The sequence below is a fragment of the Alligator mississippiensis genome, chromosome 2, assembly GCF_030867095.1.
Source record: "Alligator mississippiensis isolate rAllMis1 chromosome 2, rAllMis1, whole genome shotgun sequence".
Lineage (NCBI taxonomy): Eukaryota > Metazoa > Chordata > Crocodylia > Alligatoridae > Alligator > Alligator mississippiensis.
In genome coordinates, this window is record NC_081825.1 from 239,055,387 (window position 1) to 239,078,944 (window position 23,558).

At 45.3% G+C, this 23,558-nt stretch overlaps 1 protein-coding gene across 12 annotated transcripts in view; it reads right to left on the reverse strand.

Moving 5' to 3' along the window:
* The window catches only part of MGA (MAX dimerization protein MGA), a 91,102-nt gene extending 68,113 nt beyond the window's left edge, over positions 1 to 22,989 (reverse strand). For 9 of the 12 annotated variants that reach the window (XM_059722965.1, XM_059722963.1, XM_059722967.1 and 6 more), the window contains exons 1-4: positions 10,358 to 10,428; positions 8,396 to 8,513; positions 7,023 to 7,182; positions 4,667 to 5,813 (exon numbers count right to left, since the gene is read on the reverse strand). In XM_059722965.1, the coding sequence (XP_059578948.1) occupies positions 4,667 to 5,730 (1,064 nt within the window). In that variant the 5' untranslated portion in view covers positions 5,731 to 5,813; positions 7,023 to 7,182; positions 8,396 to 8,513; positions 10,358 to 10,428. Of the gene's footprint in view, positions 1 to 4,666; positions 5,814 to 7,022; positions 7,183 to 8,395; positions 8,514 to 10,357; positions 10,429 to 22,484 lie in introns of those variants that run through there. The other 3 variants (XM_059722960.1, XM_059722961.1, XM_019496539.2) reach the window with 3 other exon arrangements.
* Between the last annotated feature and the right edge of the window lie 569 nt (positions 22,990 to 23,558).

A 23,558-nucleotide genomic window follows, 5' to 3' on the forward strand; every position in this document is an offset into this window, starting at 1 on the left:
ATATACACACCCTTAAACAGAAAAAAAAAGACTTCTTTCTAAAATACACTGGATGTACTTGCCCCCCATTAAATATATTAATTAAAAAAATTGTTTATGTTCCAGGTCACATCAGCCAAATCAGTTCCAAAACATATCAACTGAGCAAACCCAATCGTTCCAAAACCCACACTGATTGAGTTCTGCCTGCTCAAGCATTCTAAACACCACGTATGGCGCTACAACCGACAAGTATCCTTTGTCCCAGGCTCTCACCCTGGGACTTCAGATACTCCCAAATCCATTAGCACGCATCCTACATGCAAGCCCAAGCCCAGAAGTCTTGGGGATGCCCCCACGAGATGTTTCTCATGCATTTCTTTATGGTCTAATATTACATTTCCAAATTCCTACTGCCTTGAAAAAGCATTTTCAACCAAGATGCAGCAAGGTACCCTCAAGAATGCCATGGCAGAAGTGGCCACATAAAACTGCCCCACACACTCCTCCTGCATTAAGGGTCTCTAATCAGAGTAAAGCAGGCAGCAAAACTGCGTTGTGCCATGTAGCCCTTCCTAGTCCAGCACCCCCTATATTACTCCTGGAAACAGAAGCATGGGTGGATCTGTCTGGTCTGCTTGTTTCCAGGAGGAACACAAGGGGCTCTGGAGCAGGAAGCATAAGGCAGTGCCTGCTTTAGGCTGATTTGAGAGCCTTAACGTAGGAGGAGTGCATGAACATGGCGCAGCCTTTCCCAGGCTGGCTATGCAGCAAGTACGCAGCACAGTTTCATCTGGAGATACCAGAACCTGGTTGAGAAGCACAAAGCTAAGATGAGGCAGCAACAACAGTGGTTCTCAGTGGGGGATGCTCCCACATATAAGTAAGTAGAGGTGGGTGCCATGGCCCTAAAAAGGTTGAAAACCACTACCTTGAAAAAATGAGGAGTCTTGTACAAATATAAAAAGCAGCTATTAAAGAACTCTTAAACTGTGATTAAAATCCCCCACAAGAAAGATTCACTTTCTAGGAGAGACTCTACTTTTCACAAAAGTGTACAGATATTTCAACCCCCTGACTCCAATCCATAAGAATTATACATGGTTCCAATAATACCTTGATTTAAAATGCCAGTGAAGGACTGATCTTAAATTAAGGCCTTGTCTACATAAGAAAACTGTACTCATTTTATGTAAATAAGTACAACTTCCTTAAACTCTAAAGAACTTTTACTGAGTCAGTGCAGCCCATTTTATGTATAGTAAAATCAGTTTAAGTGCACTTTATATCCAGTTTAGCTTTTAACAGTAAGAAACTAATACAAATTAAAATAAAACCCTTTTCTAAGCAGAAATCATTTAACTATATGCTCGTATAACATGTTTATAAACATCCTTTAATGTTGATATGATTGATAAATGCTATCCTTATATTTGATTTTACTGTGCCAATTGTGGACCTATGTACACTATTTTTTATAGATTCATGATTTGATTTATCACTATATTTATACTTTAACCATTTATACTATATTTATACTTGATTACATTAATTCTAGGAGTAGGAATAATGTTTGTATAATGGTTGGCTTTATTTTATTATTATATTTGTATTTCTGTTATTTTTGCTTAAATTTATTTGTAATTACAGTTGTATGTTTGTCCTTTGTTGTTTTCAGGAGCAAGGCTTTTAGCCAGAATCCTTACTAATAAATTTAACTGAATGTGTTTATAATCTGTGCACTAAAAATAATATTACTGCAAATTAAGTAATCAGATTATATATAGAACTCTCATGTAGACAAGGCCTTACAAAAACACATTAGAAAAAGTTTTAAATCATTAGGTAGATGCAATTTTGTAACAATCATCCCTTTCAATGTATTTACTATACTTTTGAAACCAAGATCCTACTAGATTTGACAAAAAAGATGACATTCCTTGTATACAGCTAGTAATTGAAAGAAAATCTATGGAGATGCCAATTACAGCAACATACCTCAAGGCTAAATCATATTCTGAATTTAAAGGAGATTCAGTTAGGTATAAATTAAAACATCTTATTTTATCATCGCTTACTTTTTATATACTAATACAACCTGAGAATTTACAAGGAACTCTTAAATAGTTTATTAAAGTTATGTTCTTCAGGGAATGTAGTAACATCTGTGTCAGCTTTCTTTGGCATTAAAATAAAAGAATTCCACTGACTCTGCCTATACAGATAAAATTTAACTGAAATATTATGTACATGCTGTACTTGAAAAAACTAGCTTAACTAATTACAGTCCACCTCTTAAATTCAGGATGAAAAAACTATTCCAAAAGTATAGATGATATTTTGCTCTAATTGTCTAGGCTAAATACTTTTTAATACTTAAAGAGACTTCTACTACACAACTTCAAATGATTATAAACAATGCAAACCAAGATTCTGTTGGGGCTTGTACAATAAATTAATGAGTGACCACAAGTCATCCATAACCCACAATTTAGGAATCGCTACTATACAATATCCCTTTTTATATTATTTTAATGATAAATCAGACGTGTGAGTCATGCCGAAGGAGAAAGTTTTTAATTCTTTCTTTGGAAAAAAGGTTTCCGTAAGTCAGCATACGTCACCTACTTCTATAAGTAAGTTTATGTTATCTGTTGTTGAAAAAGGATCCATGTCAACTTCTGTCCCACAAAGATGAAACAAAGTTCCGGGTTCCAAAATAGTTAAATGCCTGCTCTGCTTAGACTACTAGAGCGAAATTCTGTCTATACTTTTAGAATAAGTTTTTCATCCTAAATTTAAGAGGTGGACTGCTGAAAAAAAAGTGTTAAATTTGAACAAATCTTCAAACAATTTTTCTAAATGAAAACCCAGTCTGCATAAAAACTGCATGAATGATATCATTTTGATAAAGGCCTTTCAGATGCAAGGGAACTTAAAACTCCTTGAGAGATGCATTTTGGATGTTCAGGCAATTTTCCTTGCAATTACACAAGACACTATAGCTATGGCCAAAGCAAAAAAAAAACCAAAAACCGCCCATAAATCCTTTGTGCCCGAGTGTCCAATCACAGGCCAGAAGGCTAAAATGTAGAGACATACATTAAAATATTTGCAACACCTTGCTCATGTTAAAATTAAAATCTTCTGAGGTTGATATTGGCCTAGGAAAGGGAGGAGGGATCTTTTTTAAGAACATTTTTCAAAGTCTGAACGTATTTATCTCAAAAGGATACATTTATTTTTACATGGATTTTTGACAAGCAATACTGAAAATAAAGCAACAAAATCTATGATGACAAGAAATATCTCTAATTAACATCTTCCCATTTCACCTAGAAGTACTTTTAAAAAAAAATAAAACAAGTACTTTACCAAGAAGATGATAGATCCAGGTCACTTGACCTAGGGGCTTCTCTCAGATGTTTAACTTTAAAACACACATAAAAAGTATAGGGCAAACTGTATCAAGTCTGGAAAAGGCTGTAATGAAAAGAGAGCTGTTTCTTAGCCCTCCATGTAATTCCAGTATTACTACAAAATATCACCACAGAGCTCAAAAGCTACCAGTCTGACAGTTAAAAATTCACTCAGCGATACCCTAATAAACAAAGAAACAGCCTCTGCAAGAGCAAAAAAAGAAATTGTGAAGGGACACTCAGTGTTTGGGAACCTTTCCTTGCTCTAAAAGTCAGTAAAATCCTGCTGGAGTGGCTTTACCAATACACTATACATTGAAAAACTCTTTTCTACAAAAGTGGCTTTTTACAATAGGACTACATGCATTTTGGTAGTCCTATGGTATTGACTCCATGAACTACTAGGCCACTTACTGTTGCACTGTCTTACAGAAATGTACCAAAGAGTCCAGTATGCTTGGGATGACCATCCGTCCCAGTTGGGCCTGGACACTTCCAAATTCTATAGGCCAGTCTCGGCCAGTTGGTCAAAAGTCCTGGGCTAGAGTCCAGTGAGGAGGTGAAGCGGCAAGGTGTACTGGGCAGGCAGAATTCAGGACATATGGTCACCCTAAGTATGGTAGCACCCTAGGTGCTAGCAAACACCGCAGGAAGCTTGTAAATAAGGAAGAGAAGAAGTTACTTTTTCCTACAGATTTCAGCTCCTTCGAGTGATCTGTTGCCACAAGCAGACTGGTAGTATGTACAGACCACTCTACAACATTGCTTAATGAAACCAATGCGAAGCAAAAGAAACCAATGGGAGGCATGGAAAAACAGGGGGGTTAGACAGACTGTACTGATGCACACATGTAATAGGAGCTGGTAGGAACACAGGTCCACTGTTACAGGCCACATAGCTAATGGAAGACAGTAGAAGGTGCAGGGAAATGGTAGGTTGGGTAAAACCACACTAACATGTACTCTGATGGACTTGGAAGGAAGGCATGTGCAGCACACAGAAGCCTCAAGCAGACATCAAAGGAAAGTCAATAGGTATAGGGTGATAGGTTCTGACCTCTAAAAATCTGATTTATCTGAAGCACTGGGGAAACAGAAGTATTGAGACACGAAATTTTCATCCCCTAACTTTACTGAGAGGCTTATAACCTAAAATCATCCTGGATTATCAGGTCAACTAAATTTTCAGTATAAGTCCTCCCACCACCAAACCACATCACATTTTACTGGGTTCCCAGCCAATGACCAAAAATTAAATGTATTCCTACCTTTCAGATACTTCTTGCTTTAACTTTGGGACACCACCAGAAGGCATGTCAGCATCCAGGAAGCCTAGGAAGTCCCGTTCTGCATTAAAGGAGTCTTTCTCCAAGTCCATGTCCGATGGATTCTGACCACTGAATGAAGACTCTAGATCCCTCTGCTGTGAATCTAATCCATCAGCTTCCATGGAACGACCACGATTGCTGGGAGAGCTGGAAACACTACCTCCCTCCTGTTCCGAGTTATTATTTTGCTTTATATCACGCTGAGGTCTACTGTTCAGTCCATCATCTCTGAATCCTTTAGCAAAAGGGTTGTAGTCTATTTTCAGCTGTGTAATCTGAATGTTCTGATAGGCTGTCACAGCGAAGAATTCGGTCTGTGGGAAGGTAAAGGTGTGGACATCAGGGCCATTTAGCTGGATAACTTCTGTGGCTTTGTCTGCTGGTACCAAATGAAGTCGTGGCAGATAGCGGTGCATGGAGTGCAAAATAATATGTCCTTCCTGGTCCAGAGTATTGTTGGTAAGCTTGAGTTTGTAGAAAGACACTGGCTGGTGCATCCAGTACTGACCAGTAGAAGGTGACTCTGGATGAATAAACACTCGCCCCAGAACATGGGGCTCAGCCTTCCCACTGGGCTCCCACCAACGACCATTCCATTTATAGCGGTGATTGTCCACAGGAGAGATGTCCATGACTAGAATGTATTTCTGGTTGGAATCTAGGCCTGTAATCCAGTACCGGCAGTATGGGAACATACGCCTCCCCTGCTTGGTCAGAATCATCTCAGTGTTGCGATGGTAGAACTCATTCCACATACTGTTGTTATCCAAGGTGACAGTGATGCCCCCTGAGACACAATCAGCTGGAAGGCAGGTCTTGACTTTGGATTTGACTGGATTTGTCACACTGCTGGCAAGAGCACAAGCATCGCGATTTGCTACCAGAATTCCTTGATCAGCTTTCCCATTTCCTTGCTGCTGTTTCAAGATAACAAAAAAAGTAGGTGCTGCACCAGACACAGTCCCACTTTCCCGGTTACCCAAAACAAACTGTTGTTTCTCCATGATGGACACAATAGTAAATTCTCTTAATTTAACAGCAAGTTTCTCACAGATTTTCTGGCAGTTCTCTTCCTGTGCTCACCATCCTGAAAACAACAAATCAACCTAATTAATCAAAGTAAATGGAATACAATATAATTCCTCACTAAAGAAAAGGAACTAAGTCACAACAGAAAAGTACTCTTCATGATCTCTCACTTCACCAGCTTTATCAATTAAAAGAACATTAAGCTTGCAAATTCAAGGACAAAATTAGAAATCAAAGTAAGGTTGCTTGTACAAACTTAATTTGGACCCCTTGTACGCATTATGATAACCTTTAATTACATGTTCACATACTGTTTTCCCCTCAGAACTCCTGCCTTTCAATAGGATATACAGCTGACTTCAGAGAAGAAATATGACTATGTAATGAATGTGGCTATTATCTGTAAGACCTCTGCTTTACATGCTGAAGTTGAAATGCTGGTGTTGAACAAGGCAAGAGTGTGTCGAAAGAGAAAATAGTTTTGTGGTTAAGGTAGTTCACTGTTGTCCAAGAGACTAGAATTTAAACCCCAGTTTCTACACGATTCTACGCAAATACATCTAAACCAGACTTTACACAGATGGTCACTACTTGAGTATTCCTTATTTTCTAGGTATCTGATTTAAGACTCTGGATTCTGATTTACAGAAGTGCTGAGCTTTCAACCGAAAATGAAGTCAATGGGAGATGCATTTGAACACAAAGTGCAATTTAAATGATATCAGGTTCTAAAGGTCACAAATGGAACACCCAAAATTAACAGGTACTTTTGCTTTTCATCTCTCCGCTTCACTTTCCCATCCACCCCCTCATCTAACTCGAGTCTTTCAAAAATAAATCCATTAGTGTCTCTGAAGCGCTTGTGTATTATAGTGAAGAGATCCACACATAATCACTTATTTCTTTACAGGATTTCCTATCTTCAGATCTGGGTGTCAATATTATGCAGTGAAGGCAACATGAGGCCATACACTGAACAATACTGAATAGCTGTTTGGTAAATATTGTCTGTCTTGTGCACTGAATGAAGAGGGTCCTCTGGAAAAGTAGAATACGGTCATGTAACTGTCCTATCAGAGTTGCATAGGCAGCCCCCTCTCTGGAATTTTCAGTTTCTATTTTAGGGTTTGATCTTACTACAGTAATGTTGTTTTAATGTAGGGGCTTACCATGCAATTTTGAAGGTTTTCTTGGACTTTTGTGTTTTTAACAGCAAACCAGAACATTCAAAAGAAAGTCCATTATGCAGAATCATTTTGACACCCACCTGGGCCATCACCAGATTTGGAAATTTTAGAACCTCAGAAGAGAGTATCACTTGTGGTATCATTAACTACTAGCAATGGCAGCTCATCATCCTCTACGTGGGCTGGCCACAAGACGGGTGGAAGGAACACACACACGAATCTTGGATTCCATTCTTGGTTCTGGAAGACAGTTTTGGTCTAGTGGTCACAGACCCTTCTATACAGTCTCATCCAGCCTGACCCCTTCTGCCACTATCTGTGCATCAGTTCCCCCCTTCCCAGCTGTCTCATTTCAGTCTTTGCCCCCATTAACTTAAGAGCCCCAAACTGCACTCTTTCCTCCAGGCTCCCATCCCGAAATCTATCCCTCTGCATTGATTCAGCTTTTCTCTGTTTTCCTTAGAGGCCAGAATGTTTCCTCCTCCAAGTGGTCTGGGTGCCACCAAGAAGGTTGATATCACAAAGAAGATGGTCTCTCTTCTCTCACTTTCAGTGCCTTGTACCAGGGCAGCCACAAGCATACAAAGTGTAAACAATGTATTCAGCTACCTGTCATTCTTGGGAATGACTAAATCATGTGTTTTTCCTGGAACTTTCAAAAAAGTCAGCCCAAGGCAGGTATTAACATGGAAAACTTCATTCCAAAATGTACTGAAACAAGGTTTTACAATGGGAAGCTAGAGAAGATAACTGCTTCACCCATAAAAAAAAAAAATGTAACTGGGACCTTATGAAGAGTAATTATGCAAATGAGAAAAATCAACTGTATTGTTATAATTATCTCCTACCAGTATAAGGAAAAGAGGAGACTGAACATTTGTCTACCTGAATATACAAGGTTTTAACCTTTTATTCCTCTATGAAGAAGCAAATGTCTGTTCCTTTGCACAACATAACTGAACAGCTGCGTAATATTGTTCTGGGAATTGACTTCAATTCTCATAGTCCACACAAAATATCGAGACCTTTCCACTCCAAGACTTTACCATCATATTTTCCTTGCATATTACTTGAATTGAATCAATATAAGTCTATTCAACACTGTGTACATGCAGGGTGGCCAGGTGTAAAGAAAACAAAGGGCTGGACGTTGAAGCTGCTGCCACTATAATATCGCTTGAAAACAGCGGTGCCTATTTCTAAAGATCCACCTTAAATCCAAACAATTTATATGCATTAGATGTGTTACTCCACACTGACACCACACATAGAACCTTTTACAGCAAAGCAAATACAAAATAGTTAAGTCCACTTTTCAAAATGTGACATAACAGCTACATTAAACCAACTTTTAAGACTAATAATACACTTTCATTTTAGCTGCATTGAGTCACGAATTCTTCTGGTTTTTATTTTGTTTTGGGAAGAAAAGGAAGATAACATTTTTTCATACCTTAAAATATTTCCAGATGCAGTTGGAGTTCAAATTACACAATGCTATATGTAATGCTCACAATTGTGTTTTGAAAATGTTGCCCCAACTCCGCAATAAAATCTGTGCAGGTGGAGACCTGCAGGGACAGAACAAGATTGGGCCTTTGTAAGACTATTTAAAATGTTTTATATGATCGATGCTATTGAAATGCAGGGAGTGTTATTAAGGTCGCATCCTTAAAAATAATAATCAATTAAACAAACAGGCAGTTACACTGACTGGCTGTCTGCTTATTTAAAAAGACACCGTGTGCTAATGAAGAACTCTGTATTTTATCATTAGATATATCATTATTTTTATTTATAGACATACATGCCAGTAACAAACAATACTAAAATATGTCATCCAAATATATCTTGTATAAATGACATAAAAGATGCGATGCAGATTGAATTATGCTGTGATGCATTAGCAAGTATGTTGGTATCAACTCTGTAATTTGGTTCTTAAAAATGTATTAAACCTATAAACACAGTAAGGCATCAATTATACATTGGAGATCCTCACTACATTAATGAGAAGCAGGCTAGTGGGAAAAGGGACAGATGCGCTTTTCTAAAGAAATAGAATTCAGACTTTTAAAGTGTGTGTGTGTACGTACACATATATACACAGATGTACAAACAAAAATAAAAAAACTGCAAGTTTACATAAATATACCTACATATCTAATATAAAATATGGAGCTCTTCATTTTAGCACACAATGTCCTTTTTAATAAGAAAAATACCATTCAGTCCAAGTCCCTGCATGTGCACATATATGCTCGATGTGTTTTCTTTCATCTCTCATCTAAGTGTTTGCAGTACACAACCACCTTAACACTGTGGATTTATTTATTTATTTACAAGCTCAATAACAAATGATTTTGCTACCAAAAAAAACAACTTGTTACTAAAAAAAAAATAAAATAAAACAGCATCTTATATTTGAGAGTTCACATCCCAGGTGAGGAAATTCATAAGTTAAACTCTTCGCCGCCACAGCTGCTCAGACGCTCTGCACAGACTAACAGAGACAAAACCCAGTGGTGAACACATGAAACACGTGTGGAAAGGGCCTCGAATGGAATGGCTGAAAACCAATTTCCCCTAGCTTTCAGGAAGCCAGTATGTGGCCTGACTTCTGCTGCCACTATAAATAGCGGCTTTAAAAAAATTCAGCCAGACCACCAATGAAGAAAGACAGAGGGGAGTGACCTGCCCTGGAAAAAGGAGGCCGTCGGAGTGCCTGGCAGCTGGCTCATAGCAGCTGCCCACAGCATCCAGTCTCAGGTGCAGCGCAGTCAGGCCCACGCGGAGGCAGAGGCAATAAGTTCCCACCAGCTTCAGCAGCAGCGGCTCGGGGAGCCAATACACGAGGCGGCCTCGAGTGCGTTCGTGCGGCCGGGCCGAGCTCTAGGAAGGGGAGGGGCAGAGACGGCGGGGCTCACCAGTACCAAAGACAACCGCCGCAGCCGGCACGTAGATGGAGCGAGGGGGGGGGAGGGGCAGAACGCGGCCCCAGGGCTCAAGGAGCCACCCTCGCACCGACCCCGGGCCGGGCCCCCGCCTACGGCTCTTCCGGGCGCCGCCCCTCCCCCACGGGACCGCTGCGCCTGACCCCGCCCCCCCACGTGACCCCGCGGCAAGGCGCGCCAAGAAGACCGGGGGTGGGGAGAGGGGTCTCCGGGCTCGCACGAAGCCGGACGCGGCAGCCGCGCCCTGAGCCTCCGCCTCGCGCACTCCCTGCGGAGCTGCTGCCACACGCATGCGCAGCCGCGCCCGGGCCCTACCGCCTCGTGGCGGTGCCTGGTGTCAATTTTCGCGGCTGCCGCGGCCCGCTGGAGGCGCGCGGGGCCTGCGTGCGCTGCGGAGGGCAGCGGGGGCGAGGCGGGGCCCGACGCAAGCGGGTCCACCGCGCCCCCCGCCCCGCCGTTACCGTGCGGCCACCGGGCCTCCGCGTCCCGCCGCCCGCGCGGACCGTGTGTCCGCCAGCTGGGGAGAACGTGCGTGCGCACCGCCTGACGTCATCGCGCCGCCGCGCGCGCAGGCGCGCCGCCCGCCCGCGTCCCCCTCCCTCCCGCCTGCCGTCTGTCACGTGCCCGGCCCGAGCCCGCGGCCCGCGCCCCCTGGCCGCGGCGGCGGTTGCGCGGCGCCGTACGGCCGCAGCTCTCGAGGCCCGGCTGCCGTTGCCCTCCCTTCCCCTCCCCGTCGCCTCCCCTGCTACGCGGGGTGCGGGCGGGGAGGCGGCGCTGCCTTCGAAGCCCCGGCGGGTCCCGGTCCCGGCCGCAGCCCGCAGCGGCAAGGGGGAAGGGAAGAGGCCGCGCCGGCCACCGGTTCCGCTCCCCGCGCAGGGGTCCGGGCAGCGCCTGCCCCGCGGCTCGCCCGCCACCGCCGAGAGGGGCCAGGCCCGCCCGCGCCGCCGGGCTCGCGTCCGACCCCGCTCCCAGCCCCTCGCGGCCGCGGCGGCGGCAGGAGCCCTTAAATCCCCCGCCCGCTCTGGGGCTCGTGGCTGCCGCTGAGGAGGTGCAAGCAGAGGGCGGCCCGGCCCCCGACTTCCCCGCCAGGCAAGCAGCAAACAAGCAGGTCACCCCTCCATGACAAACACGAGAGCCTTCCCGCTCGCTGCAGCCCGCGCCGGGCCGGCCGGGAGGAGACTGCCCGCAGAGCAGGCGCTCGGGCTTAAAGGCTGAAGCTCGACCCGTTCCCGAGGAACTGAAGGCAGAGGCAGCTTTTGTTAAATCACTTCCTGAAGTCACTGAACCTACTAGAAGGCAGACAGACAGACCGGGATTTACCCTCTGCACCGGGCCAGTCACACTGCATTAAATAAATCGGTTTTCTCTGTCAACTGAGGTATTTAATTAGAACTCTCATAAGCTCTTAGATTTCCTCTCAACAGAAAAGTCTCCTTGGCCTTCTCTGGGCTTGGAAGCTCCTGTTCATTTTTCCTAGATGGCTAACAAGTTGATACGCAAGGACTTGAGTGTAAAGCAAAGCCTACTGAAGCTGGTCTAATAAAAGATATCACATCTACCTAAAGAACCTTGTCTGCCCTAATCCCACTGAAGGAGAACAGGGCTGTGCGCAAACCTCCCCAATGTTCCCATAAATACATACAATCTTAGCATTAAATGCAGGGGAAGGAGAGGAGGAGGAAACCCCCGCAACGAGCAAGGAGTTTTCAACTTTATTTCATCTGCCAACCTGTGGACAGAACTCCAAAAAAAAAAAAAAAAAACCCAGAAAAAAGAGCATCAGTTTGGCTTTTACCTTTTAAAACCTAGCCACAATTTCGGGAAAACATGATTATTTATCAGGGTGCCAAAATGCCCAAATTAATAAATACTGAGAGGCCAAGCTACCAAATCAGCAAACCTGAAGCTTGAGATGGATAAGAGGCCTACTATAAGAGGGTAGCCACCAAAGATTCCTTCAGTTTTGGTAGCATAGTTATCCCATCATTGTAAAATAATACTGAGGAGCTGGCCGATTTAGGAAAGGCCAGCCCACCCATGATTTTATAAACAACAAAACCTTATCTATGTGCTTATGGGCACATCCTCTGGATTCCAGGAACATCACAAAGAAACTGCACAAACAGCCCCTCCTCTCCCGACAACAGATGGATATGCATCAGAACAAGGGTTGTTTAGTTGTAGCAGTGTTGGTCTAAGGACACAGGCAGAGAAGGTTCTTTGGATAGATGCTATATCTTTTATTACAACAACTAAATAGTTAGAAAAACTGTTCTTTGCAAGCTGTTGGACAGAACATGGATATACCTTGACAAGTAAAGAAATATTTATGTTTTAGATTTAAAAAAAAACAAGGAAGGACCAGTGAAGAAATAGTGAAAGGGAAAGTGCGAGCAGACTGAAGATTAAACACATCTCTGCTGTATACAGATTGTTGAAGTACATGTCATATTATCACTGCAGGACTCAAATGTCACATGCTTGTTCAGGTACTATAAAAAAAAAATGGACCCTCCTCTTGCTCTACATTACTAAATTACTGTTTATCTTCACCAGGACCACCACCCCCAACAACTTCTAAGATAAGGCAAGGTATGTGAAAAGAATCATCCAAACCACAAGAGGCTACTATTAGTTACATACCCAACATTGAGTTCAGTTTCTCCCATGATTCAAAACCACTCTTAAAAACTACCAGAATTATTTGCACCAACAATTATTTTCACTTAGTAACCAATAAAAACAGCAGTGTTATTTTTCCAAAAGGCAAAGGGGGGGGGGGGCAAGAAAGTGTTTCAGCAACTCAGATGTACAACAAAGAATTTTAGCTCATATATATATATATAAAACCAAGCCACTAGGTCAGGACTTGCAGGTCTCCTTTCTGTTATCTTAAAAAAAACCCCAAAAAACATTTCCCTCTAATATTTTATTCCTCTCATTTTTTTTCTTTCGTGTGTCCCATTCTCTACCCTTGAATATTCCCCTTCAGCCTCATCTCATCTTTCCGCTTCCTAGCTGTTTCACTATTTTCTCTTGTCCTGGTCGATCTTTCTTTAGTTTTCCCACACTTTTCAAAATATTTCTGCTTCCCTCAAAAGTTGTAACAGAGTAAGTCTAAGGCTTAATTTAAATTAGCAAGCTGCATAGCATAAATTCCTCACTAGTTTTACTTTACCTGTAAGAACTACAAAAGGAGCAATGAAGACACCTCTCAGCTATTTTTGCCATTACTGTATTACGTGGTCTCATCCCCTTACCTACACTACAGCTCCCCTTACCACTGCCTCCAGTGGTGAAATGCAAGTAAAAGTTTGCTAATGTAGAGACAACATAAGGGTCATGCTATTCTAATCCTTCCTTTGGTAAGGAGGCAGTCTAAAGCAATACTGGAAGAAGCAGCAAAAGTGTTTAGGGGAACAGGAGTAAAGGAATGAGGAAACAGGCCCCCTTATAATGTTAGGGCCTGCTGACCAGGGAAAACTCCATAGTCCCCTATACTAGTGGTGCCCAACTTTTTTGCCTTGTGGGCTCTATGGGCACTTCCCAGTCTATCCTGATCTGGCACATGGGGGCAGATGAGGCCCAAGCCCACTGGCTGCATGGGAGAAGGTTGGAGGGCGGGGGAGAGAGACCCCAACACCTGATCTCATCTCCTCCCTCCACTCTCCGTGCAGCCAGTGTGGGCCTGGGCCTCACTTGTCCCAGTGTGCCTAATCAGGATAAGAGGAGGCAAAAGCCCAGCCCAGCCCAGCTCTCATCTGGCTGGGTGGCCAGGGGGAGATGCAGGGAAAAAGGGACAACCCAGGCCTTATCCTGCCACAATCAGGACTTGGTCATTTGGCCAGATACCATAGTTTAGAGGGCTGAATTTTGCCCTCAAGTCAGGAGTTGAGTACCCCTATACTATACCTATTTTACAATAAATTGTTTTGTAGATAATGTTCCAGGAGGACTATTCTGGAGTAATGATTTTGCTTCAGAAATAAAAGTCACCGTCTGCTCAGGGGAGTTACATTGGAATAGCCAAGTAATATGGAATAACTCCACTTGCTAGTTTCACACCATGTGAATAAGGCTTTACCATAGGAGTAAGGCTTAATGTTGTAATTTATGAGTATTTTGAAAAGTTACAGAACCACCTCTCAAATCAGTACAGAGTTGTTAAAGATGCTTTAGTGAAATTAGCCCTCCCTACAATCCATGTTTAGCAATTCATATGGTACACCTGAAAGGCAGATAAAGCAATTCATCAATAAAACAATGCAATTATTGTTAAGTTCTCTACATACTTTTATATGAAGTTTTAAGGCACAGCCCATAAACAAGCATCCAAAGTACAATTACTTGAAAAGCTCCATGAGGAAAGCATCTTAATACTAGTATGACAGCTTTAAACTCATCCATAAAAAGGTGTAGGGTTCTGTCCATTTACTGGACATCAATAACAACCAATATTAAAATATATTATCCAAATACATCTTATGTCATTTATACAAGATGTGTTGCAGCTTGAATTATGTTATAAATGTATCAAAATGTCTGCTGTTATCAATTCTGTAATTTGGTTCTTAAATTATTAACTTATAACACAATAAGGCATGAATTATACACTTGCGGTCCTCACTACATTAATGTGAGAAGCAAGCAAATGAGGAAAGAAAATCACATCTGCCCCTATATAAATACTCAGAACTCAGACTTTAAAAGTAGAAATGCTCTACGTTGATCAGATGCACAGGACTTTCACATTTGGGCCAGAAGGGAGTTACTGAAAATAAATGCTACCCTCCAGCTAGTTGATGTCACTCAGTATTTTCCAGTTTTCATGTTGCATGCATCTTACCAGATACCATCTCAACCAGACACGTTTCAGAGAACTGACTTGTTTCTGAAATGTAAACTAACTTGGGGAGGGGAAAGGTATTTTTGTTTGTAATGGTTCAAAATGACTTTTTCTTTTTTAACAGGCCTATTACCACACCCAGGCTAGAAACAAGTCACATGTTTAACACGGCTATCATGACATGTGACCAAACACACACACGCACACTTAAAAATTAAGCTTCATTTATAATGAAGTGGACCTTAAGTATTCAGTTACTGTGGTACATAATAAGCAAGGGTTTTTTGGCAGTATCTTTTACTGGAAAAAAAAAAAAACTCTTAAGTTGGGAGAGATGTTAGACAAGCTTTATGGCACAAAATGCCCTTCCTCAGGTCTGATAAAAAACAAACAAACAGGTACAGCTTAATCTAAACACCAGATAAAACAATGGCTTGTGTTTATACTCCATACGTAAATGGAAACAGTCACTTAAAGGAATGGAAGAGGGCTGTATACATGGTACACAAGAAGATCTGTATTCATCTTGAAGCAACATTGCAATTGTAAGGATTTACTTATTATATCTTACCCTGCCCAAAAGGACTCAGAGCAATTTACATCAAGCCAAACTACAAACACCCCAAAACCCAAGAATTCCACCCATCTCCCTAATCCTAAGCACATTTTCCCAGTCCCACCCCAACCTTAAAAATCACCATAGCTGTATCCTTTACAGCAGTGGTTCTCAACTTTTTGTCCCAGGACCCATTCGCAAACATCAGTGGCCAGTCCCAACCCAGTGCCCCTCACTCTCGACATGCTACCCCCGCCCCCAGCCTCCAGAGATCAGGCGGGAACTCTGCCAGCCTGCAAGGAAAGACCCATGGTTTCTCACATTTTTCTCCTTTAAAGGAGAATCCATTTTAAAAATCTGTTTGAGACCCTTTCATATATTCATGCGACCTACTTTTGGGTCGTGACCCATGGGTTGAGAAACGCTGCTCTACAGCCAGGGTGTGCTGGAAGAAGCTGCAGTGGATCTGCAGGTACACTCCCCTTTTCCCCCTGCCCCAAAGTAGGGAAGAAGACTCAACTGTTGATGCCACACACCCTGGCCTCAAGTGCTAGAAAAGCCAGAGAACCCAGCAACCGGATAGTCTGGCAGGCTGTGGAACTGTTCATTCAACACCCTACTGAGAGTCCCCTCTCTGTTTAAGAAGTGCTTCAAAACAGTTCAAGAAAGACTATTTTTAACACTTCAGAGGATGTCCAGACAAGCGCATACGTGAAGTATGTAGTGCCACAGATCCAACTGTAGTGCCACACACACTGCACATGCAAGCGTTCCTACAGCGAGGGAGATTTTTTGGCACTGGGAGATAGATCCTGGTGTCAAAGAAAACCAAAAACACAAAACCCTGTAGCAGAAAAAAGCAGGGCAGTGTATGTGGTGACAGCATGCACCACCACCTGGCCAGCTGGAGCTACACTCCACTGCCAGCCAGGCTCCCTGTTGCCAGATCGCCACTGCTGGAGCCCCAGGAGGCCCTCAGGACCCCATTGTGCACATGTATCCCTACAGCTAGCCTTTGAAGCATTTAAAAAGCATTTGAAATGCTTTAAATATTACATCTGTCTGCTGCCTGGGTCAATTAAAGCTTTAACTCTATGTTATTGGATAACTTAAATCAGTTTTTGCATTCCTGACAAGCAAATGAAGCATCTCTGCATGAATGCAAAAGGCATTTACAATGAATAACAATTATCTTGATTTGTCCAAGACAGATATCTTAAGAACACCTTTGGGGGACCGGGAGGGGGGGGAAAAACAGGAGGGGAGGGCTAATACACTTTAGTCACTTATCTTTGGTCACTTTGGCATGCTGCAAGCAAGGTTCTTATACTGACACTTCAAGTTCAGCTATTTTATTCACTCATGTTTTGCAATATATTTGTAATATAAACACATTTAAATTCTACTTCAATTTTCCCCAGGAAGTGGCACTGATTGCAGCAAGGGTGTAAAGGCATACATAAGCACAGAACATAGCCCAGTACATTTAGCCAATGAATCTTATCATTACACAGACTCTGACACAAGAAACTGAAAACCATACAGAAATTAGAGCAGAAAATTGCAAGGGAATAGACAAATCTAATGTCACCTCAAAAGTCTAATTTAGATGTAAATTAAACTATAAAGCTTTTTAGGCAACTGAGAAGCTTCAAAAATGTTTTGTAATGAGGCCTACAGGGAGACATCACAGCTGTGTAAGCAAACTTACAGAAAAACATTTTTCATTTAGAGAAAATATTCAGCAAGTTGAAAACTGAAGGCCTTTACTCCTGCCATGCAACAACAGATTTTTCAGAGGAAGGGGACATTTTTTAGTGAATTTAGGACTGGTAAAAGGTCTGAGATTAACAGTCCTGAAGCACGGAAACATCTTGCATCTTCAGGCTAAATACAATATGGCCGTTGTAATCAACTGTCATAATTACACGAGCAGTATCACCTCCAGCAGAATCACCACGCCTCTTAAATAATTGAGCTTTGTACATCCAGAGCCAATAGCAGTGCTTTCTGTTACACTGATTTGTGGACCCCTGTACACTGGAGATCAAAGTGAACTGAATTACTCGTTTCATATAAGACTACTCTATAGGTTTTTTTTCTCCCAACTTCTTTGTCCTTGCCATCTCAGTGGCATTTGCACACTGACCTAGAGATGAGGCAGCATCTCTTTAAGAGTATCCTACTCCAGAAGTACTGAACCTGCAACAATGTGGAGGCACTTCTCAAGCATGAGCCCCATGGATGTTAGTGAAGAGATTTAGATCTACCATAAGCAATGCAAATTATAGGGCTGGGGTTTACAAAAGTGTACACAAGGAGATGGACAAGCAGAATGCTGGTTTTCACCCAGAACACTGGTGTTTGGTAGTTTCTTCTTCTTTAAAAAGAAAAATCTAGGGGTATGTACAGAGGTACTCCACGCACATTTTACAGTAGTATAATTTAGAGCACTTTTTATAGCACTATACAGTTACAGTTAAGTATGACAGAAGTAGAGTGTTTGGTTGGGGGGTGGAGAGGCTCTGATCCTCCCTGCACTTTCCAAGCTAGGAGGCAAGGTGCACTCCATAGCCTTCTTGGGCTTCTCCACAGATTAGAAATTTGACAAGCGTACAGAAGTTATTTAAAACACTGTAGGTTGCTAGAGGGACCTGACAGATGTACAGCTCCCTGCTTTAACTCATGGTGCTTCACAGAATGTGCCATGAGTTAGGGTGACCTCTCCCCTCACCAGGCAGATGTTCACTGTTGTGGGAGGAGAAGGGGGGGAAATTGAGCTGCATTCCTTCACTGGCTTAGCTGCAGAGCTGCCTGCCTGCAGCTTCTCCCGGTTAGCCCTGCCCCACCTTCCAGCTCCAATGCTATCTGCAGGAAGGGAGGGGAGATGAGGGGCCTGCAGGCTGAGGTTTGCCAACCTGAGCTGGAGGCAGGGGGAGAGGGATTGGGATGGGGGGGCGGGGGGGGAGGAGGGACATGAGGCAGTGGGGCTCCAATCCATCCTTCCCCCTCCAGCTCAGGCTGGGGAAACACCAGCCTGCACCTCCCTCCCCCTTCCCTTGCTACAGACAGTACCTGGGTCAGGGCTGCATCAGCCCAGCCCCAATCATGCACAGGGACTAACAGAAGTTACCCAAGATGCTCCGCTTTGGAATGCCTTCATCTGATCCCTCATCAGATGAGAGTTAATTTGTCATGTAATCAGCCACTTTTAAAGTGCTCTGCAGCTGTGCACTTTTGCCAGGGCACCGCTGTAGAGCACTTTCAGGGGGCCGATCACACGACAAATGTCACTTGTCAGCAACCCAAGTACAGCACTTCAAGTTTAATATCTCATTTAACAGGGGCTAATTAAAGTGCTGTACCTATTTTTGAAGTTCTGTAAAGCTATGCACTTCTGTTAAGTCATGTCAACAAAGCATTTTTAAAAAGTGGCAGAAAAAGCAACTTCTGTACACACACTAGTTATCTAGGTGCTCTTTTAATTGTGACATTTACAAATATCTTATATTGTTTTCAACTATTTGATCAGAAATCATATGATTTCTGCTCAGGAAGTCCACGCGATTTTTCAATAAGTTCTCTCCTCTCCATTTTAAAAATTTCAGAACAGTGGAATAAAACAGGAGAGCCATGCTGCTTATGCTGCTGTGGCAGGAAGTACAGTGGCACGTCACAGACAAAAATGACACAATTCTCACACATTTCAGACTCTTAATAGCTGGTTCCATCAACAAGAATGCACTAGGTGCACGCGCTCTGAAGAAGGCTCATTCAGAAAAGTACTGTCTGAATTGAAGAGAGCAGACAAATTGAAATAAAAAAACAGGAAGGGGACTGTGACAGGGCACCTAGCATGACTGTCACTTTAATAAGACAGAAGGCTTTAGAAACAGCTCAGGCAACAATCAGTGAAGACACCTGACTGGAAGGGGGCTGGGCTGGGCTTCAGGTATATAAAAGCCAAGAGCCTGCGGTAGGTAGGCAGGCAAGCAGTCTTACTCTGGGCACTGACAGGGAAGGAAATCCTGAGCAGGCTGTTGAGAGAATGACTCTGGCTCACATCAAGCACACCTGTCGGAATATGGCCTTAAGAATGGGGGTTTGGCTTTGGAGACAACAGACCAGCCCCCATTCAGTATGCCCTTGTGCTGGGGAGCATCTGGAGGTTTGTGAAAGGGACTAAGGGCAGGTAAAGAAGTCTCAGCTGGCCAGGGAGAGAGGGGCTAGAGGGCCCACCCAGACAACAAAGGGCCAAAGGACCCAGAGAGAGAGAGAGCAGAAACGAGAGGGCTTGAAAACAGAGCACAGGGCTGAAGGGTCTGGGGAGCAGGTAGGGCCAGGCTGCCCATAAGTCTCACTGGCCTAAGAGTGGGGCCAGGGCTCAGGAGGGGCCAAAGGCCAAGAAGGGCCACAGCTGGAGGTGGGCAGGGCTGTAGAACCCATAGGTCTCAACTAGTCTAGGATGTACCAACAGTCAGGAGGGCCACAGCCAGAGACTGAGGGGACCAGAGTCCCTAAAACCCAGAGGGCCTGCTATAAGGATGAACAGAGCACAGACCTGACACACGTGTTCAAAAGTGTGAGACCAGACTTGGGGAGCCATGAGGCAGCCTCCCACTTTCTAAAAGATAAATACATCAAGGTGTGGCAGGAAAGTGAAAAGGGAAATTGCTCAAAGAGAGCAAAGTTGATAAGGGCTGAGAGGGCTTCCAGGGGATCATGCTACCTGGAACGGGAGTCTGTTACAGAGATTAACAGAAAAATAGCTCACTGGTATTGAGGACCAAGTAACCATTCAACAAACTGTTGCTGTAGAGTAATAAACTCAAGCCCACTCAAAAAACCCTCCCCCCCCCCACCAAAAAAAAGGCTTTGGTAGGCTCTCTCTCTACCACTCCTTAGCTGATGGGAAGAGAGACTATACCTTGTTAGTGTGATTGGAAAAAAACCTGGAAAAGCAGTCTTTTCATGAAAGCCCTAAGCTGGTGTCAAGAGATGAGAACTGTACTTTCTTCTTCCTCATCATCATCACTGATTTATTCCTTTTAATTTCAGAGCAGTCATTTCCACATCTGTGTTTCTCCTTCTATTAAACAGAGATAATGAGGTGTAGTGTTTGCAAAGCACTTGCAGATCACTAGATGGAAGGCTTTCAGGAAGGGTAAAGAATTACTCTTGAAAGATGTGTCAGATTAGGACACCGTTCCAACATAGGACAGTTTAATTCAGCTCTCCCCTGTTGCTCTACTCCTCACCTCCAAAATTGGCTTTTTTGGAGGTAGGGGTTCTTGCGATGGACAGCAGATTCTTTTCTACCAGAAACACTTCATTTATTTTCTCCTTGTCTAGCCCTCACTTTCTGATCTTCTCTGTTCCTTTTCCTTGCTGTTTTTGGGTGTTCCTCTTTTTATTTTCTTCATTTTCCTTAATTCATTTCCATACATTTCCTTCCAAAGCTCAACTCAGAAAAAATGAACATGATTCTAAGGGTTGGACTACCCAGAAAATTCACAATCACAGGAACATGATAGTTCAAGACAATGAGGGGCCAACTTTTTTGGCAGGGCTACCACAAATTAAGCCCTGTGCTCTCCTTATGTGCCATTCTGATCTCTTTTCCCCCTACTTGTGCTGCTGCTCTGCTTTAAGCTCCCTGCCCTATTGGCTGTGTGCTGCCTGCTCCCTCCTGATCTGGAGGGTGCCATACACAGAGGCTGCCCATGCCACGAACTGGCCACCTCTGGTCCAAGACATGCCACCCCCCACTCTTTGCTTATCCCTCAAAATTTTATGGATAGACTACACCTAATCATCACTTGTGACTTTTTTGTGACGTAACTTAATAAGAACATCCACCCCAAATACAGTTATAAAATTGACCCAAGAAAGAAAAAGTAGATAGAATCATTGGAAATGAGGGTGGAAAGAACCTCAGGAGGACATCTAGTCCAACCCTCTGGGGCTCAAAGCAGGACCATCCCCAATTAGATCATCCCAGCCAAGGCTTTGTCTAGCCAGGTCTTAAAATCCTTCAAGGATGGAGGTTCCACCACCTCTCTGGGTGACCTGTTTCAGTGTTTTACTACCCTCCTAGTGAGAAAATTCTTCCTAATATTTAACTTAAACTCTCCTTGCTACAACTTGAGACCATTGCTCCTTGTTCTGTCATCTGCCACCACTGAGAACAATCTAGCTTTAGCCTCTTTCAAACCCCCCTTCAGGTAGTTGAAGGCTGCTATGAAATCCCCTCTCCATCATGGTTAAGAGTTAAGTATCTAGTCCTGTATGTGCAAGATTCATGGTTAAAAAAAAAAAAAACAACCTAAAAAAGAACAAGGTGCAGGTGATCCTAGTACAGTCTGTGCCAGCCCCTGAGTGCCTTCGAGGAGGCAAGAAAGCCTCCTTGTTGGACTTGCTTCCCGCTGACTAGGCACAAATCCTGCACAGAAGAGCTCTAGGTGCCACTGCGTGGGGAGGAGGGGGAATCCCCACCGACAACTACTGTTCCCAGATCCCTGCCCTTCCCCACGGCGAGGGAAAAGGAAGGGACAGGAGCAGGGCAGCAAGCTCCGGTGGAGCCGCCCCGCGTTGCCGGAGGCGGACCCACCCCCGCGCTGCTGCGTGGCGGCCACACCCCTGGCTCCAGCCTCTGCAAGGGAAGCAGCAGGGGGCGGCGAGAAAGCTGCTGGAACGGCGCCCAGGCGGGGCGGAGCCGCCGCACGAGCCGAGACCGAGGCCGAGGCCGTGTCGGGGAGCGCTGCCCGCGAGGCGCGTGAGGGCGGCCCCGGGCGCTCAGGCTCAAGCGAGGCTGCCAGTCCTGCCCGGTCGCCTACGCCGCGAAGCCCCGCGGCCCGGAGCGACTCCTGGCATAGCCACTTCCCGGGGTCGAGCCCACCCCCGCAATGCCCGGATACGGCGCCGCTCCAGCCCCTTGTCCGCCCCCGCCTGGGCGCCCGTCACGTGACCGCCGGCCCCCTGCTCGCGAGAGGAGAAGGCGGGGCAGGCCCGGCCCATCCCGTGGCCTCAAGCGCGGCGCGGGCAGGCTCCCGGCTGCGGTCACGTGTGATTGGGCCGCCGCGGTCACGTGACGCGCACACTGCACGGCGCCTCCTCGAATAAAACTTCAAAATGGGGGAGGAATGGGCTGGGCTGGGCTGGGCCGGGCCCCGCCGCCAGCACCTACCTGCTTCCCGCCGCCGGCTCCACGCGGCGCCGATCCGCCACGCGGCCCGCTCGCAGCGCTGGAGACCCTCGCGTGCTGCGCGCCGCCGCCCGCTCTCCTCATTGGCTGCCAGGTCCGTCACGTGGCCCGCCCCCGGGACCCCGCCCCCACACCGCGGGGTGCCGACGCGACGCAGCGGCCGGGCGGGAGGAAGCAGGCGGCGGTGACCGGCCGGCGGGCCGCGAGGCAAGGGGCTCCGGGCGCGCGGGCAGGCTGGCCTCGCGACGCCCTGGAGAGCGCGCTCCTGATTGGCTGTGCAGCTGCGTGACGTGCGTTCCGGCCCTCAGATTGGCCACGCCCTTCCTGCCCTTCCCCCGCCCTTCGCGCGAGGGAAACACGCTGTTCTCGAGTGGGCCGAGTAGGCGCGCGCTCCTCATTGGGTGGCTGCGGCTGCGCCTTCTCGCTCCCCCTCCCCCTCCCCATGAGCGTTGCGTGGGGGCGGCGAAGAAGTAGCACCGAAGCCTCTGACCCTCCTGTCCCGTCTGAAAGCGGCACAGCCCTCCCGCCGGGCAGGGGCACTGCGCACGCGCCGGCCGCCCATTGCCGGCCTGACACGGCCCCGCAGCACCTTTCCGCACTGAGCCCCCCCCCCCAGGCAAGAAGCCTCCTGCCATGCCAGAGCCGACAAGATGGCAGCCGTGGGGCAGACACCTGTACCCACTGACACAGCCACTTGCGTGTGTGGCGTCAGCACTCAAAAGGGCCTGTTTCATAAGAAGAATGAATAATCCAGAGAGGCCAGTGTCCAACAGCAAACCCTGGCGTGGCCCAAGCCACAGGCAGCCTCTCCACAAGCTGCACCAGCTCAGCAAGCAGAGGCGCCATTTGCATTGACTCTCTGGCATAAGTGTCCAGGGCGACATTTGTTCTCCGAGACAAAGAACTTCTTAAACACGGGCTGGTTCACGTATGACCAGTCACTTCCATGGAAGAATTGCGTGGATAGACCAGATACCCGTCATTGTGTCTTTTGAGCGTTTTAGCGGATTATTTTTGTAGCCAGAGAACTAAGTGGCAAAGGTTACAAGATACAGG